The sequence below is a fragment of the Carcharodon carcharias genome, chromosome 8 (genome assembly GCF_017639515.1).
Source record: "Carcharodon carcharias isolate sCarCar2 chromosome 8, sCarCar2.pri, whole genome shotgun sequence".
In the NCBI taxonomy this organism is placed as follows: Eukaryota; Metazoa; Chordata; class Chondrichthyes; order Lamniformes; family Lamnidae; genus Carcharodon; species Carcharodon carcharias.
The window spans coordinates 62,080,107-62,097,549 of NC_054474.1; the positions used below are offsets into that span (position 1 = coordinate 62,080,107).

Consider the following 17,443-nt stretch of genomic DNA (forward strand, 5'->3'; position numbering starts at 1 on the left):
ATATTATAGAAAGGATGTGGATGCACTGGTGAAGGTGCTGAAACAATTTATAATAATGGTACCAGAATTGAGAGGTTATCCCTATAGTAAAGACTGGACAGGCTGGGAAACAATTATCTAAAGACAAGATTGAAGATTGAATTGATGGAGCTCTTTAAGAATATGAAAGAGTTTGATGGAGCAGATGTAGAAATGATGTTTCCATTTGCAGAAAGTACTAGGACTAACAGCCATAAATACAAGAGCCACTAATGAATTCAATAGGAAATTCAGGAGAATATTCTTTACATAGACAGCAGTAAAAATGTGGAACTTGCTGCCTATCATGGGGATAGTTGAGTGAACTGCATGGATGTTAAAGAAAGCTAGATTCACACATGAGGTAAAAAGGCATAAAAGCATGATGATCGGATTAGATGAAGAAATGTAGCAGAGAGTCATGTGGAGCATAAACACCAGCATGGAGCTACAGGGCCTGAATGGCCTATTTCTGTACTGTAAATATTATGGAATACATTTAAATGTGATAATTATGAACTCTGGAGATTAATTCTTCTGTTCTGAAGATCTTCTCATTGAGGATTCATCCCTTTTCTGATTTCTGTTGTATCACAGAAACTAATGGATATGTTAGTAATTGCTGAGTTTCTAACATCTCTTACACTATTAGCCATCCTCCATAAATTCTAACTCTCACCATAACAAACTTTATGGTGCCCAATTATATCACTGCAGACATTCTCTACTGTAATCTAACTACTGAGGAGTGGAAGGTTTGTAAAAGGGCACATTTTATTTATGTATTCCAAATCTTTAAGATGTCAGGTGTTATATTTTAGCTAAACTGAGTCATTGAAAACCTACATAAAGATCCAGGTATGACGCAAGGAAAACCCTAGCGGTGGATAGATTTGGGATCATTTGTCAGATTTCTTAGCCTGCTACACTCACCAGGCCATATCTCAATTACTCATATACTGTATCCTAAAATGTTATTTTCTGGAAGTATCTATTTCATTTACATTTGAATGAATTAATACTAACTGATTCCACCATCACCCTAGAGAGCTTTTTACACAGATTGACCATTCTCTCATTGAAATATTGCTTTTAGCAGGTTCACTTTGAACTTACTGCCCTTCAAGCATGTATCATATCCTAAGGTTTTACTGTTCAGGACAAGGTGAAATAGCTTGCAATGTTCCACATTATCTTGTCTCCTTCAAATCCGAAAAATAGCAGCCATATCTTCTCCCAATCTTCTCTTTAATGTAATGCCATTGCATATGATCATATTATCCTTTATTATGTTTTAGTTCTGTATAATGTGGAATCTGACTGTCTTGTATATTCCCTGTGGCATGAATGGAGCAATCAGAAGTAACTGATAACTGAAGACAAGTGTAATTGTTTCTCTAGAAACTCTACAGTTTGAGAATATAACATCTTTACCTTGTTTTCAAGTTGACTTTCAAAACATTTATTGGAATAAATGTAAAAAAATATATTATATATGTATGTATATATAAAATCATACATAAATTCAATGAAACCTCTACATATATAATATTCCAAAATATTATTTTATGGCTACAGTGTCAATGACTCTTGCGTTCATTGGGGCCCTGAAAGGATCAGTTGATTTCAAAATTAGGAAAATTAAAATACGTTTGAGTAAAACATACTGCATGGAAGAGAGTGGCATATCTCAAAATTGAATTAAATAATTAGCTTTGATTTGTACTGTTTGCCTTAGATAATATGTCCATGCAAGTGCAAATATCGTGCCCAGTAGCGAAGTGGAAATTTGTAATATTCCCTCATCATTTTTGGGAAAGATTGCTACCACATCATCGGGCAGTTGACTATTTGTTAAAATTGTACTCTCTCTCCCAAATCAAGAAATGTATTTCCGGAGATAGTTCCTACTTTTTTTTTACTTTCTATGATTTCTGAGAACACATATGCTTGTTCCGCACTAAATGTAAGTCACGGGCGTAGCGCAGGCTTCAACCCATGGTGGATGAGACCCTATAATGTGTAACGTCAAAGCACCTGTTAATAAACTGACTTTCATTTCTTCCCTGTGTGGGAGAGAAGCAGCAAAAAAAAAAGACACAAGATTGAAACGTTGTAACTTAAGCTGAAAACAAACATTCAAAATAATTAGAACCAAATCAACATATGTGCACTATACGGAGTAGCCAGTGGGGCCCCCGACGTTGGATTAATACCGAACTTTGTGCCCCGAGTCCCCAGTAGAAAGCAGTAAACTGTACAGCTGCCTGTTGAACAAATGATTTTTGAGCCTTTTGAATGTGCCATCTGTCCGGATATTTCGCACCTTAAATAACATTTCACCAGCAACAAAACATCCGCAATCCCCCTTTATTGGTTGGACCTGCTGTCATGTACCGTACATGTATGTATATATACCGACTCCCGCGAAAGGCAAGTGATTCAACCTGTGTCTTATTCTCAAGGAAGTGTCTTGGATTCTAGTCAATCGGGCAAATTTGCCTCAAAATACGCGCACATTCTGCAAATAAAAGTCATTTAAAATAAGATTTTTTTTTGCGATTGGGAGAGTTTGTTTCACACACTACTGATGCCTTTTGCAGCAGATATCCACAAACTAGTATTTTTGCCAGTCACCAAAGAATCAGCTGGGAGTTATAGAACAATCCCTGTTTGTTCTGTTGATTTTGCAAGTGTCTTCAGGGAGAATTTAAACTTCAGGAACACCCCGGCAAAGACTTTGGTTGCTTGAGCTCTTTGAAATTTTGAAATGTAACATGATAAAGTACACTGTTCCTTTAAGAGAACATGCCGGGTTTCTGAACATCATTATCTCTACGCCAGTCACAGTGCCCCTCAGGGCCACAAGCTTATTAACGGCACTAATCCCTCAGCACCCCAGCTGCTTGATCTTCTAGCATCATTTAACCTTTTCACCGATTTTGAGCAGACGGCGTGACCTTGAGTAAACGACAGATCTCTCAGAGAACCTCACTTCCAGACATACCCTGTCTGTTTTTTTCAATGAATTTTCGAGTTACCTTAAGAATGAGACTGGACCGGGAGATCATCGACACAGCGAAAACCGGGAGCAGAGACTGTCAGTGTAAAAATCAGGACAGACCGTTTCCTAATTTATTCCTCCGCGCTCGGTAACGGCATTCACAGACTTGTTCAAATAGTAATGACTGGCTTTACTCACCACCCAACGCTTGTTTCATAACGAAATCCATGGTGCCGAGCTAATTGTCTTCACTACTGATTTCAGAAAATTTCATTCAGATTTCCCGTTGAATTGCTCAAGAGCGTCGTCAGACCTGGAAACAAGATACAAGCAAAATAGATTAATGTGCTTCGAATCCGCTCTGTTCTCTCACTCGCGCTTTGCCAGAAGTAAGTTCAGTACACCGCTTCATGTATTTATATTTCTGTGTAGGCTAGCGCTCTTAAACCCAAATATCACGGGACGTGTGTACCGTTGCCTTAGTCTCTGTGAAATGGGATCTGCGGACGCCGACTCCTTTTTCACTTATTTTTTTGGATGTACAATAACTAAAGGCGTGTCTGTAAGTTACGGACGCTAAAGGCAGCGACGTCCTGTGGAAAACATGACTCTCTCTAGTGGTGGAGGCGCATTATGCAGTTATCACACCTCAATGTTCAATTGTACAGAACAGCTTGTATACTTGTTACATTGGAAACCGCAGTTATGTTATTTATACATATATATATATATTTGTGTGTATTCCCAATGCCTTTTTTAAAAAAAGATACTGCAGTGAAGTGGTAATCTCCCAACATTGTCAATTACCTCCTAACACAAAAGCAACAGGCCGCGGATGCTGAAAAAAAAGAAATAAAAACAGAAAATGCTGCAGATTTTCAGCATCCAGTTCTGACGAACGGTCATCGACCTGTTTCCCTGTCCACGGCCACTGCCCGAGTCTATTCTGGTTTAATGCTATTTACCTGTTGATATTGACTTTTCTTCACTAAATTGAAGTTCCTTTAGGTGGGGGTGGGGCCAGGGTGCTTTCCCTTTTATTAACAATATAGAAGTTGTTGCGAAGTACAAGGTATTGCACACGGATTTAAATGGACGTGTAATTATTTCATGCGTTTGACATAAGCCAATACAACTTCTAAATCAGTTTGCGGCGGTAGCACAGTGGCTGGCTAACACAGGATGTTTGCCCTGACGGTGAACCTGGCCAATAGTTGGCCACTTGTTCAGTCAGTTGCAGAATTGCAGGGCACAGACAGGCACGGTTCCCAAGTGTCATTCCTTGCCGGTCCTCATTAAAGTATCCCACTTTCTCCCTGAGTGTTTTGAAATTCTACGTGAAGATGCGAACGACTAAACTTCAAAGAAAATGATAAAGCCAGTGAATTGCCCAGACTGGGACCTTGGATCGACCACAGCTCCCGTCACAAGTCATCGAAAGACACACACCTTATAATGGTGAATTGTACAGCCTGCAAAGGTACATCTCCCAACATCCTAACGCCACCTGTACTACAGTAATTGGGGAGTAACTTTTCATTACCTGCAAAGAATACTTGGAACAGAAGGCAATAAGTTCACTTTATTTGCTCGAAGCTCATAAACGTGAGCATAATTTTTCCTCCTGCAACGTTAGAACATTCATTTGTAGCAATATTGTGACTCGTAAAATGCAGATACCATGCACTTGTCCTTTAAACTCTGCAGATGCACATATTTGCAAAGCGATCAGTTGAACATGCAGTTAACAGCGGTCTGGCGCCTAAGGGGGGGTCTGGAAGGAATTTATGTATAGTGAACTAGCATCAAACAGCGCTTTTAGTAGTGGGTTTGGTACAATTAAACACCAGAGGGCTTAGTACTGTGCTATTATAAACAGATGTAACTCAATCGAGAGATTGTTTGATTTCATGCTTTTACTGGGGACGATTAGCAATAAAATAATCTTCTTGCAGTATTCAGCTAGTGTAACCAGTCATGGCCGCTCTCCCCAGCCCAAAATGTAATCAATTTAATTTCCGTGCAGCATGGTAATGAATAGTCTGAGCAGGAATCTTATCTGATGCTCGTCACAAGGATGTGAAAACTGATTCACACAGGAGATCATTCCAAAACGCTTCCTGCGTTCAAACATTTGAACATTGCGCATATTTACAGCACTGATAAAGTAAAAGTGTGGGTGCATTCGACAGCTAGCGCCAATCGTTCACTTTCCTCTTCATATCAAGAACTGTTGGTTTCCTTTTTTTTTACATTAAAGATATACGAAAACCTCAGCACGTAGCAATAGCATTCATCAAATAGAACCAACCGTCCTTGCACCCTGCTTTCAGGAGCGTGCAGGTCTTCAGCAGAACCACAGTGAGCTTGTGGACCACTTTCGCGCTAACCTGGCTGCTGACGAAATCCTGAATCACCCAGTCTCGGATTGAGACATTTAAACCAATCTTGCTTGCAGATTGATGGATGTGCAGAATGCTTCGGCCCGAATCGCACAGACTGACGAAACCTTTGAGCGGGCAGTCCGGAATACTGATACCACTAAACGCACCGTCCCTTGTTGGGGCTCCGCAGCGATCCTGTATCAGAAATGTTTGTGGCGCTGATAGCATTTACTACCCACAATTTCCCTCACCGGTAAACACGGGACGGGACATCCTAACAGTCTGACCTTGCTATTTTATTGGTACAAGTCACCCCATCTTTCCGGCATGCCTTACCATTCCGTTAGTATTAATTTTAGGCTTCCCAAAGGTCTGTCTGCACGCGCGTGCATACATTTTAATCGCTGAGGAAAGGTGTGTCGGTTGAACCAGTTAGGTATTAAATGATAACGTGAGGACATTGCATTTCCTATATTATTTAACCCCACTGTATGGGCAGGATGATAAATTAGTTGGAAGCAATCGATCGTTTTTACAGTCTATAGTTAATCACTATTACTAACGATATTTTCTCAACATTACTTGGACTAGAGTTTTAAGATATCAGTGCCTCTGCCGAACTGATGTGTCTGTATTAGTGAGAGACAGACGCTATCATCATTCTCTTGTTATCATTTGAAGGGTTTTGCTTCTGTTGCTGGATGTTAGGTTCAGTGTATGCTCATCAACAACCTCGAACAGAAACTTTGAACCTGAATAGTTAAGTAGGCGTTTGTAACTTGTAGTGACAGTCAATCGTCATGTCAGGAACATCAAAAGTGTATTTGTTGTTCCAGGTACTTAGCTGGAAAGCGCTGTTTCAACATGAAGGTCATTTTTCACTCCAGCTCTTTGGAATCGGCTTCAGTTTGAGATATTCATACTGCTTATTCTACCTCACTGTCACCCTTTAAGCTATTCTCATCCTCTGCCTCACTGGTATATGTGCCTTTTATTTCTCTGATTATGATTTCTTTTGGCTCCTGGTCAGTTCTGACAATCTCCTGTTCTCTGCCTGAACACTTCTCAGACCATTCGCTTCTTCTGCTGTGCGCGGTGAGGCTCATGTTTTCCCCATTCTCCAGATCTCATGTCGTTCGCCTGATCTTCCTGCTGTGAGGAAGAAAGGATCCAGCATCCGAAAATTTCACGTGTGACCTCTGGATACCGCCTGACCCGGGTGATTCCAATCTTTTCGGGGTTTTTTTGTTTCAGATTTGCAGCATCTTCAGTGTCTTGCTGCTTGAAGATAATTATTATCTTCCCCATAGATCGAATGTTATTAGCAAGGAATATCGTTACGATCTTTCATTTAAAACGGGGACAATGTAAATGTGAGAACCTAACGCTGTATTTTCCAACAGGTTTGGCCGTTTTTGAGGATTATTATTAGGGATTGATTAGCAATCTTCAATGTATTTTTTTTCCCCCAGTTACTGAACTTGACTTGATGCTGCTCCTGTCTACAGTGAATGGGCAAGCCACATTTAAAATAAATGACATTACAAATTTAGTAATGCAGCCATTACTGAATTTAAAACAGGCCCATGAAACTTTAAACAATAAAAATGAACCACGGCACTCCCGGTATCAACTTGATCATTGTACAAACTCAGCCGGAGAGCAGTCATCCAGGACCAGGACAAGTGAGCAAAAGCACAATCTAGAATACACATCGCATCCAACGTGGTTGAAGAGTGAAATCGCGTTTTATAAATATCCCCCTATAAAACCAGTTCCTGGTTTCTCAAGCTTCAGAGGCCCTGGATAAATTGGTGACTTTTTTTCAGTTGGTCTTTGCACCAAGGCCGGCCGCTCGTCGCCTCAACTGTTCTGATCTTCTGCTGGGCAGAACCGAACAGCCTGATGCTGTAACTCTAAACCTTACTGAAGCGGCAACAAAGCGTCATAATCATTGCTTTCCTCTCTGCCATTTTCCCCACGGGGGATGCAGCAACGTATCCATTACTGTAATCAGTCACTTATTATTTGCTGGGAAGTACTGTCCCTATTATTATTATAACCATTTTAAATTTTCAGTGATCAAATATAACATCAATATATGTATACGGATGTGAATGTAAAACCAGGACTAATATATAACACATGCAAGCCACCAAAACTTTGTGACTGGAAGATTGCCCAAAAGAAACTTTTCCAGAGGTTTCTTCCTTTAGTTTGCTCAGTAACAAAGACCAGCCAAATACACGTCATGCATTTAACTCACACAGAAGGTCCAATTAGCCAACTTGAAATTACCATTTACTGCCTTGACCACACTGAGTTCATTTATTTAAAGCTCATTGTGAACCACTCAGTAAGTTTTGACCACCTGAATCATAGTCTGTGGGTTTTAACCAAAGTGATGTATCCAATTGCAGAGTTACATGGTAGTTGTGAAATTATAGAAGCTGATTTATCAAAGACATTTTTATATGGACTGCACATGGGGAATTAGAGCCAACTTTAGAGAAATCCTGTCGATACATTGGCACTAACAATACGGAAACATATTTGGCAATAACTCTGCTCTCGGGTATGGACCGGCTGGTGAAAAGACTTATTAGGTCTTGACCTCCCTCATCCATCCCCATCCCTCTTCTGTTTCTTCCCCCTTCCTTTTGTTTTTTTTCCAATAAATTATATAGATTTTTCTTTTTCCCTCCTATTTCCATTATTTTAAAATATTTTTAAATCTTTTATGCTCCCCCCACCCCCACTAGAGCTATACCTTGAGTGCCCTACCATCCATTCTTAATGAGCACATTTGTTTAGATAATATCACCAACTTCGACACCTATGTGTTCTTTTGTTCTGCCGTCTGTGATATCTTTTGATGATCTGCTTCTATCACTGCTTTTGCCTACAACCACACCACCCCCCCCTCCTCTTCTCTCCCTCTCCCCCCACCCAACACCCCCACCCCCCACCTTAAACCAGCTTATATTTCAAGCCTTCCTGGGATTCACCTAGTTCTGTCGAAGGGTCATGAGGACTCGAAACGTCAACTCTTTTCTTCTCCGCCGATGCTGCCAGACCTGCTGAGTTTTTCCAGGTAATTCTGTTTTTGTTTTGGATTTCCAGCATCCGCAGTTTTTTGTTTTTAATCTGGGATAGTCAACTCTATTTTATGTAAGGAAACTCTTTTTAAAAAGCCATTCATCAGAAACTCAAATTAGGTTAACGTTGCTTTAGGTGAAACCAGTCCACAAAGTGGTTGGTGTAACCACAATAAAAACAACACTGAGAGGCAGTACAAAACAAAAACAAAATTACCTGGAAAAACTCAGCAGGTCTGGCAGCTTCGGTGGAGAAGAAAAGAGTTGACGTTTCGAGTCCTCATGACCCTTCGACAGTAAACATGTGCAGTTGGATGCAGTGTCACTAACCAGCTTGATAACATACACTTGAGTAAACTTGTATTAATCAGTTTAAAACTTTTCTTTCAGTACTGTACACTTATCTGTTTTTATTTTATATCAAAGGCTGCTACCCTTGTAGATTTCCTCATGGAGCCTCCACCAGCTATATCTGAGTTCCACTCCCACTTCAGATGAACACTGTAAATTTATATTGGTTTCTCACTGTGGAGCACATTTAGAGCATTAGACACCTCTTCAAGTGACACTAACATCAAGAGACTGACTAAACAGGAAGAATTCTAAATTGGGAATCTGATCAATTGCTCTCCAGCTCCCCACAGCCAGTGCCTATGCACAAACATGTAAAGTAAGAGCAGCCCAACCCCAACACTTGACCCCTGAGAATCTGTGTTGATCTCACAGCCAGAGCAGTATGGTGTGGCCAGTTACATAATGTGAACATGGTTGATGGTTTCACCCCAAAGCAGCTGTTTGTGAAGTCAGCCAACATCTGTCCTCTCATTCAAGATGTCATGACTGCTTGTGGTCTGAGAAACCAATAGTGCTGCACTCATAGAATTGCTGTTGGTGGGGAATTGCTTACTGATTTTCCTAAACTGATGATATGAACACAGGTTTGATCCAGTTATGCTGCAATTGCATTCTTTCCAGTCCTCCCATTATGTATGAACTTCTGCCCTCCAACTGAAAATGAGCAATATTTCAGATTGATTTGAATATAAAGCAGTGCAACTTGTTTAATAGTAATAACGCAAAAGAGGGAATAAAATGTCTTGCCTAAGTAGCAGCTAACTATGCTACATGCAATTTTGGAACTGGTAACAACAGAAGTGTGATAGTTATCTGAAGTAAGAGGAGGGGATGTGTGGACCATTAGTGAGTCAGCTTGGCATACAACCTCCTCAATCACCACATACTGTGATTGCTAAAATCATCTGGAAATACAATAGCAGCCACTTAGAGATGGTACTATTGAAATACTTGAAACAGTCCCTTTGTAACTGCAGAATTGGCTCATGTAGTGCCCTACAGAGCTGATACAATTACCCTGACAAATCATGGAGGGTTAAACATAGCATACAGTTTATAATAGCGCTGATTTTTCCAAATGTCTTAAGTTGACTTTTAAAGTGTAAAAAACACCTATATGGTGTATTTTTTTCACAATTTCAAGTAACATTTAACTACAAATTCCCTAAAGTCCCAACTTTTATATGAATCAAATGTCAAACATTCTCAGGGTATATGAAAGAAAAGGTCACAACAATGGAATAAAAGTTATTATTTGTATAGGACTGTTTCTGATGAGTCCCCTACCACCTCAAACTTTCTCATTATTCTGGCTTTTGTGTGCCAGAGCTGCTGTTATGAAATCACACCTGATAAATGCATAATCTTGTTAAACATAATGGGTTGGATTTTGCTGTGAGCAGTGAACTGTTACGCTTGCATTTGCCCATAAACTTTAACATAAAAAGGCTTGTTTTCCTCCCAGCAGGTTTTACTGTCATCCAAACAGAAGAGTTAAAGGACATCTGGAACCTGTTTGAGCAAGGCACTCTTCTGTGTAGCTCCATAACCAATCAGATTGAAGAATCATAAATGAACAGTGCAAATTCTGAACCTATAGTGTAAGTTAGAATAGTGAAAGGTTGAGTTAGGTAATGAAAACAAAATAAGGAGATTAATTGGATTAAGAAAGAAAGGTATAGAAAGAAAAAGTAAAAAGCAATGCTTTTATATCTCTAATGATAATTAAAATTTGAAAGAATGAAACTGGAAAAGTTAATTTTTACTGCTGGAGAAGTTTAGCAGCAATTGAGATTTACCATACTGTTAAACAGATACACTGGAAAGGACAACACACAACCTTTGCAGTAAGTTTAGTCTCTATCTACAATGTCAGTATAGGAACTTTGTACCATTTGATACATATGAATTTGGAGCTAGATGGTGAGTTACCCTGACCGTAACTCAGGGTTTTTGTATTTGGAAATTGCTGTCTGATCTGTGTATAAGTAACAAAGAAGGCTGCTAGACTTACCATATTGTTACAACAAAATCTAGCTCAATCTAACGAATCTTATCGTAAGGCTTTAGGTTTTGATGAGAATTCCGATTTTTAATTATTTGACTTTGAACTCTTTTTCAGGTCACCACAATGGACCCAATTTTAATTCTGTGCATTGAACAGTTTTTGAATGAGTTAAAACTGGGACAATGTTACATACAGCTTTTGGGTATCTACCAACGTTCCTAAGACTTATTGTGACATTGTACTTCAGGGGAAGTAAATGCATGTGTACCTAAAGAGTGCCAGGGATTAGATAAACACATCTCTGGACATCTTAATACACAAAAAATACCAAGAGCATTGGATAGACACCAAACTACTAGATGCACCCCAAAAAAAAACAGGAAACCTCATAATGAATTTCAAAACGGCAAACTTTGCTAAACTAACAAATTAGAATGGATGAATTGGTCAACACAACTGAGAATAATGTAGAATACAAATGGAAAGTTTTTAAGTGCAGGATTAAGAAAAATGTGGACGACAAAAATGTGCCCAAAGTCAAAAGAAAAATAATATGGTTAAAAAAGCCAAGTGGCAGATTGGCAATGTTTCCTCTAATTTTTCTTCGTATATGGAACAGTTAAGTTCACAGGCCTTTTAAATTATTTTGCTTGGCCTCCTTAGCGGGAACATTGCTGACTGGTTAGGTATAAAGACAAGTAAGTTGTAAACAAAAATTACCCTACAAATTAAAGGCATCAAATAGTCAATTAAACAGAGTAAGTACAAGGATAGGTTAAATGAAACAAAGATTGCTATTCGATCAGCTAAAAGGACAATGGAAAATAGGACCATTGGCAATTGTGGAAGTAATGGGAAAAGTTTTTTTTCAATTTATATGAAGAGCCAGGGAACTTTTATAAACTATGTTGGGCCATTGAAGAATGTACACGGACAGTGTATGAAGGATCCAGTGGGTATGGCAGAAATGTTAAATAAATACTTTGCATTAGTCTTCACTCTTAAAGATGATGCTCAGCTGTTAGAATCAAATGATGAAGTTATTAATAAAAGTAATAATATTAACATAGATAAACATATTGTTCTAGATAGAACTAAGAACTGAAAAAAAGTTAAAAATCCATATGCCAAATAGGAATTACCAAATTCAAAGCTGTTTAAATTAGAGTTAACGCAAGAACTTAAGTCAAAATTATCTTTTGGTTTGGATCTTTTCTAGTTTGACATCAACATGGTGCATTTTACCATTCAATATTGTATCAATGTTAAAAGACACCCTAATACAATCTGTAATGAACACACACTTACTTGGTAATGATTTGATAATGATCACATAAACAGTGTTCTCTGTATGCTCTTCAATGTGAACATAAATAATTTTCAGAAAATTGTAACAATACACATTAAAATCTAGTTGTACTTTCCCATCAGGAAACATCATTTTGATTTCAATTAAACACTTCATAGTTTCTTAGATAAATTGGTTTCAAATGTCTAAAACCATGCAATTGCTGAAATTGGTTGAAGCTTGACAAACTTGTCGTTGTGTTTGAGAAAAACATTCACAGTCTTTAGCATAATTATGTTTTTGCAAAGATTCAAGAACCTCAATTAAAAAGCTCTTCAAACCTCTTCCCAATATAACAATTGCAGTAAGCTTATAACTCGTTTCACATTTTGCAACTTTCAATTTGCAGCTGTTCAAATATATGCTTCTTCTGATGTATCTGGAATTAATTTTACTACATTGCATATAACTTATCTGAAATATGACTAAAGAGGTGGATATTAAACTTTTAAATATTAAGCATTCATTTTGTCCCTACAAAATTATCTCCAAATTTCACTGTTGCATAGCTTTTACTTGGAATATAAATTTGATTTGTACTGAGACGTGGAAGTGATTTCAAAACATATTTGAAATGTTTCTTGTTGATATGGAGGTTGCATAAAATAATTTAAAAGGTCAACATGGGACGGTCTATTTTAATCCTGTCGATGCAACAAAAACAATAAGAATTTGCATTCATACAGTGCCTTTCATGTAGTAAAACATTGCAAGATGCTTTACAGGAGTATTATCAGAGCCATATAAAGAGATTTTAAGATAGGTGCGAAGTAGGTTTTTAAGGAGCATCTTAATAGAGATAGAAAGGCAGAGAGGTTTAGAGAGCTTAAAGCCTACGCAGAAAGGTGAGACAATGAAACATTGGGTGTACAAGCAGCCAGATTGAAGGAATGCAGAAATCTCAGAGAGTTGCAGATTAGTGAAGGTTACAGAGATGGGGAAGGTTGAGGCCATGGAAGGATCGGAGTATTAGGTTGAGAATTTTAAACTTGAAGCATGCCATACCAGGAGCTATTTTGATCATCAAGCAGAAGGAATGGCGTAGGATGGGGGCTTCCTGCTGAACTTAAAATTGATCACTTGTCGTTTAAAATATTGACATATAATTGTTTTGTCATATTTTACATATTTGGGTGCAAATTTGAGCTTCTTGCAATTTAATTTCACCTCAGAAAGTGCTAAAATTTGTGCTGTCTCAATGTGAAAATTTAATTCTGCCAGTTGATTCACAATTCACTCCAAGCTGTGTGACAACATGGCTGAATTTTCTTTTCACGCTGCTGGATCACATATACCTTAACTGCCAGGGAAGTGAGCTCATCACCACTAACACTAAGTTGTCAGGAAAGGTGTCCCTGTGCTATATCCATGGGAATTGGACACCTTGTTCCCCAATAAACTTATGGTACAACATAATAAAATTGTAAAGAAAAAAACAATGGCACCCATTTATTATTGTAACCGATTGCCACTTGCCTCGAAATCCGTCATCATTATGAGAAAATTGTTTTTCTAAAAATATGGTGGTATGCTACAGAAAGTTGCTGTGGCAACCTGCACTTTTACATGCATGTTGTAGACTGGAGCTTTGGATAGTGGTGGTAAAGTCTCCAACTTTCTTCCCATCACAACTCTCCCACCCTTATAGTCTGCCATTGGCATATATTGGAAGGATATACAGGTCAATAATCAACTTGTTTGGCTATATGATGAGCACATCTTCTCTCCTTCACCATTAAGTCCTGGAGTGGGACTTGAACCCAAAGCCTTGGGATTAGAGACAGGGACAGTACCCACTGAGGCACAAAATCTCCCACTTAAAAAAGGTAATAACATTAAATAGAAATTACACTCCCAAAAATATCCTGATATCCAAAATGGATTATCAGTAGGATCATTACATTTGTAATTAAGTTCTAGGCACCATTGCAGCATTAGTAGGAGAAAACTTTACAAAAAATTCTGGTCACATCATTAAGTAAAAAATGGAAAACAAATGTAATTTTTTTTCTTCTTTTATACGATCGAACATGTTGAGCTTCACATAAAATAAAAATCTAAAAACACAGTGCATGAGACCTTTTGTTTGACTCCTGTTGAATGAATTTGGCAGTAATGAGCGTCACAAGTTTTATAGATCATTGAGGTCCTTTCTTCAGGAGCAAAATGAAATTATTGCAATTTTCAGATGATTCAAGTGCTTTCTATGCAATGTATTTTAATGTTCTTGCATTCAAGAGCCATTGCAATAAATATACCAAGCAATTACAGGTTTGAAAGTATTTATTTCATAATTCCCTTGACTCCAGACTGCTGCTATTTCCCCACCACAATTTGATTATTAGAGCTGGATTGTCGTGGGGAAGGTTCTGCGAACCAATAAAAATGGTGGGTTGGACTCGGATGCGGAAGTCCTACCCCCAGATCCAAGATTCAACAGATCCAATTTTTGCTGGTTGAAGAAAGGGGGCAGGGGTAATTTACACGGGCAGGAAACCCAAACTCAGCAGGGCCATTTGACCTCCGTGCTGTTGTAAGGACCTTAACATGCAGTGTGGGAGTCACTAATTGATGGCAAACACATAAATGCTTTTGAAGCCGGGATAAGATCTGTATAACTGTAATGATCTGAAGTTTTTTAAATGCCCCACTCTTTAAACTTTAAAAAAAATAGATTGCAGCTGTCCGTGAGAGTTTAAAAAAACCTACTTTGATTGACAGGCATAGATTAGAAAAAAAAGTAGCATCTAATCAGGCAGTTCCAATACAGCTCTTTGTTGGCATTTCTCTAAGGGGCTATCTTCTCATTGTCAATGCTTGGCTGAGTTTCAAAATCTCAAATTATTTCAGCAAGCTGTGCTGAGTTCATAGTTTGATGGACAGCTTAAATATTTGGTGATGTAGGGTCTGACTAGAAATTTGCTTTGATAAGAGGTTAACCACTTGAGGAGATTTAAAAGATCTGAATGGATTTTATGAATGGGATGTTTTAATACTATTAAATGTGTATGAGTAATAGCTGTATTAGGTTCTTTGAAGGTTGTTTTTCATTTCCACATGGTTCCTGAGGTTTTTACAAGGCGGATGCTGGGTGAATGGCTATGGAGGTGACATCAAGGGTACCCTGTCAGGGTGGCTGGGGGGCATGAATTAGCATTAGGTGCAGGAGGATATGAGGGACCATTGGGGTGAGGTGAGGGATAGCGTCTACCAACTTCTAAAACAACTAGAATGAAGAACTGAGGTGGGCTTTGTAACCAGCCTGCCTTGACACTTAGCCACCCCTGTGACCACCTATGATCTGCTTCTGAGGTCGGCAGGCCCAACTCCTCGCTCCCCATGAGCAAAGATCATGTGTTTTGGAATTCTTTTTACTGAAGTGGGGCTGGTGAGTGAGGAAATTCCCAAACTGAGTTACCTGCTTTAGTATCCAAAATCTGGCCCTTCGTCACTGATCTTTCAGTCACTTGCAGTATGGAACATGCAGTTAGGGCTACTTTGGCTTGCTATTTCTCTACCTATCTTCAAAAGCCTCCTCAAATGTACCTCTTTGAAAACACCCGAGATTCTCTTCCCATAAGTTCCCTACTTCTTGCTCTGTGCACACATCTTACCTTCGCAAAGCACTAAATGAGAATTTCTTTACTTGAGAAATGCTATATAAATGTAAGCTGCTATTCTCATTGAAGAATACCCAGCGGGTTAGTTGCTGTAGAACCCAAAAGCAAAATAATAATAAATCAAAAGAAGGAAAATGTAAAAACAAGTGGTTGAAAGACTTGCTTTTTTTGTTGGAGTAATAGATGTAGGGAAAAAGCATCCATTAAATGGATTTAATTAACACCTTTAAAGGGAACCAAGGATGAACATGTTTATGAATAGATGCGAAGATTGTAATGATAACCATGCAGTCCTTTAGGGACAGTGAAAATATCATCTATGCAATGCATCCAATCAGGATTGAAGAATACGGCTTGTTATTTTAGTTTACTATGCTGATATTTTGCTCAGTTACCTCTGGAGTTCAAGGAGAAGGTTCACAGCCTTAGTCTTCTTGAAAGCTTTATGTGTGGTTATTCATCTCCTTTCAGGATTTAAATATGCTACATGGACCTCACAACAGTGCATTTGTCTCTGGGCCAGAATAGACTGCATAGGTTTAATAGCCATTATAAAATAATGTAATATGTTCTTATGCTTATTGACTGAACAGTAAACACTTAAGGGAAGGTTCTATGGTTGTATCGACCAGTCCGCTGAACTGCATAGAACAATAGGAATCAGTTCCTGTGAAAGATAATGTCAAATTGTTTTCCTTCCTCAGCACATCCTAAGAGATATTTGATTGTTGCTGACTACTTTTGTTTTGAAATTGCCCATATACTAGATCTCCTACAATGTATTGTTTCAAAAATATTCTGTCACCTCAGGCCGGAGGATAGCAAATGTCATTGTAATATCCTATCTATAATATAAACAAATAAATAATATCAATTTAGTCTGAAGTCGGTATTGAGGAAACAGTATTGAGATACAAAACTCCATAGGGTACATCTTACAGCTTCTGTGTCTGATACAGAGGTTTGTGTATCATAAATGTAGATCAGGAATTTGTCGTGCATAAGACACCAACTTGCTTTTACCTAGCACTTTTAATTTAGCAAAATATTCATAAATGAATATTCATAAATGCCCACTGACCTCTACAGTTGAATTCCTTTTATATATTTCTGGAATGGGAGGCACTGTGCTAAAAGTTCACAATTTGTAGAAACCTAATCTCATGTTTCAAAATATCAGCTGCAGTTCCTTGTAGATGTAGCAAAATTGGTAGATGAGCACAATTTCGTCAATTTTAAGAAAGAATTTTGTAACATTTAACACGTGAGACTTTAATGAAAAGTAATAGCAAACTAGCTGGATCAAAAACTGGCTTCATAATATTAATGATAATAAAGAAGTAAGGTTTTTCTCTATTGATCAGTGAGGAAATAAAACCCTAAGGGCAGAATTTTTCCGTCGGTGAGCTGGGGTGGGGCCCACTTGCCGATGCGAAAATGACGCGGGATGACATCAGGGGGAATCACCGACATCATCCCACTCCATTTAAATATTCAGGAAGGTTGGGGAACAGCGTGATCAGCTGTCCGCCCGCCGACCTGTCAATGGCCAATTGAGGTCATTGACAGGGTAGTTAAATCAATTAAAGGACCTGCCCATCCAACTTTA

General features: G+C 38.5%; 1 protein-coding gene across 1 annotated transcript in view; it reads right to left on the reverse strand.

The window, feature by feature from the left end:
* LOC121281043 (complexin-2) overlaps positions 1 to 3,563 on the reverse strand; it is a 201,650-nt gene extending 198,087 nt beyond the window's left edge. Inside the window, exons 1-2 of the mRNA XM_041193636.1 lie at positions 3,495 to 3,563; positions 3,221 to 3,335 (exon numbers count right to left, since the gene is read on the reverse strand). Of these exons, the coding sequence (XP_041049570.1) occupies positions 3,221 to 3,251 (31 nt within the window). The 5' untranslated portion in view covers positions 3,252 to 3,335; positions 3,495 to 3,563. The remainder of the gene's footprint in view (positions 1 to 3,220; positions 3,336 to 3,494) is intronic.
* Between the last annotated feature and the right edge of the window lie 13,880 nt (positions 3,564 to 17,443).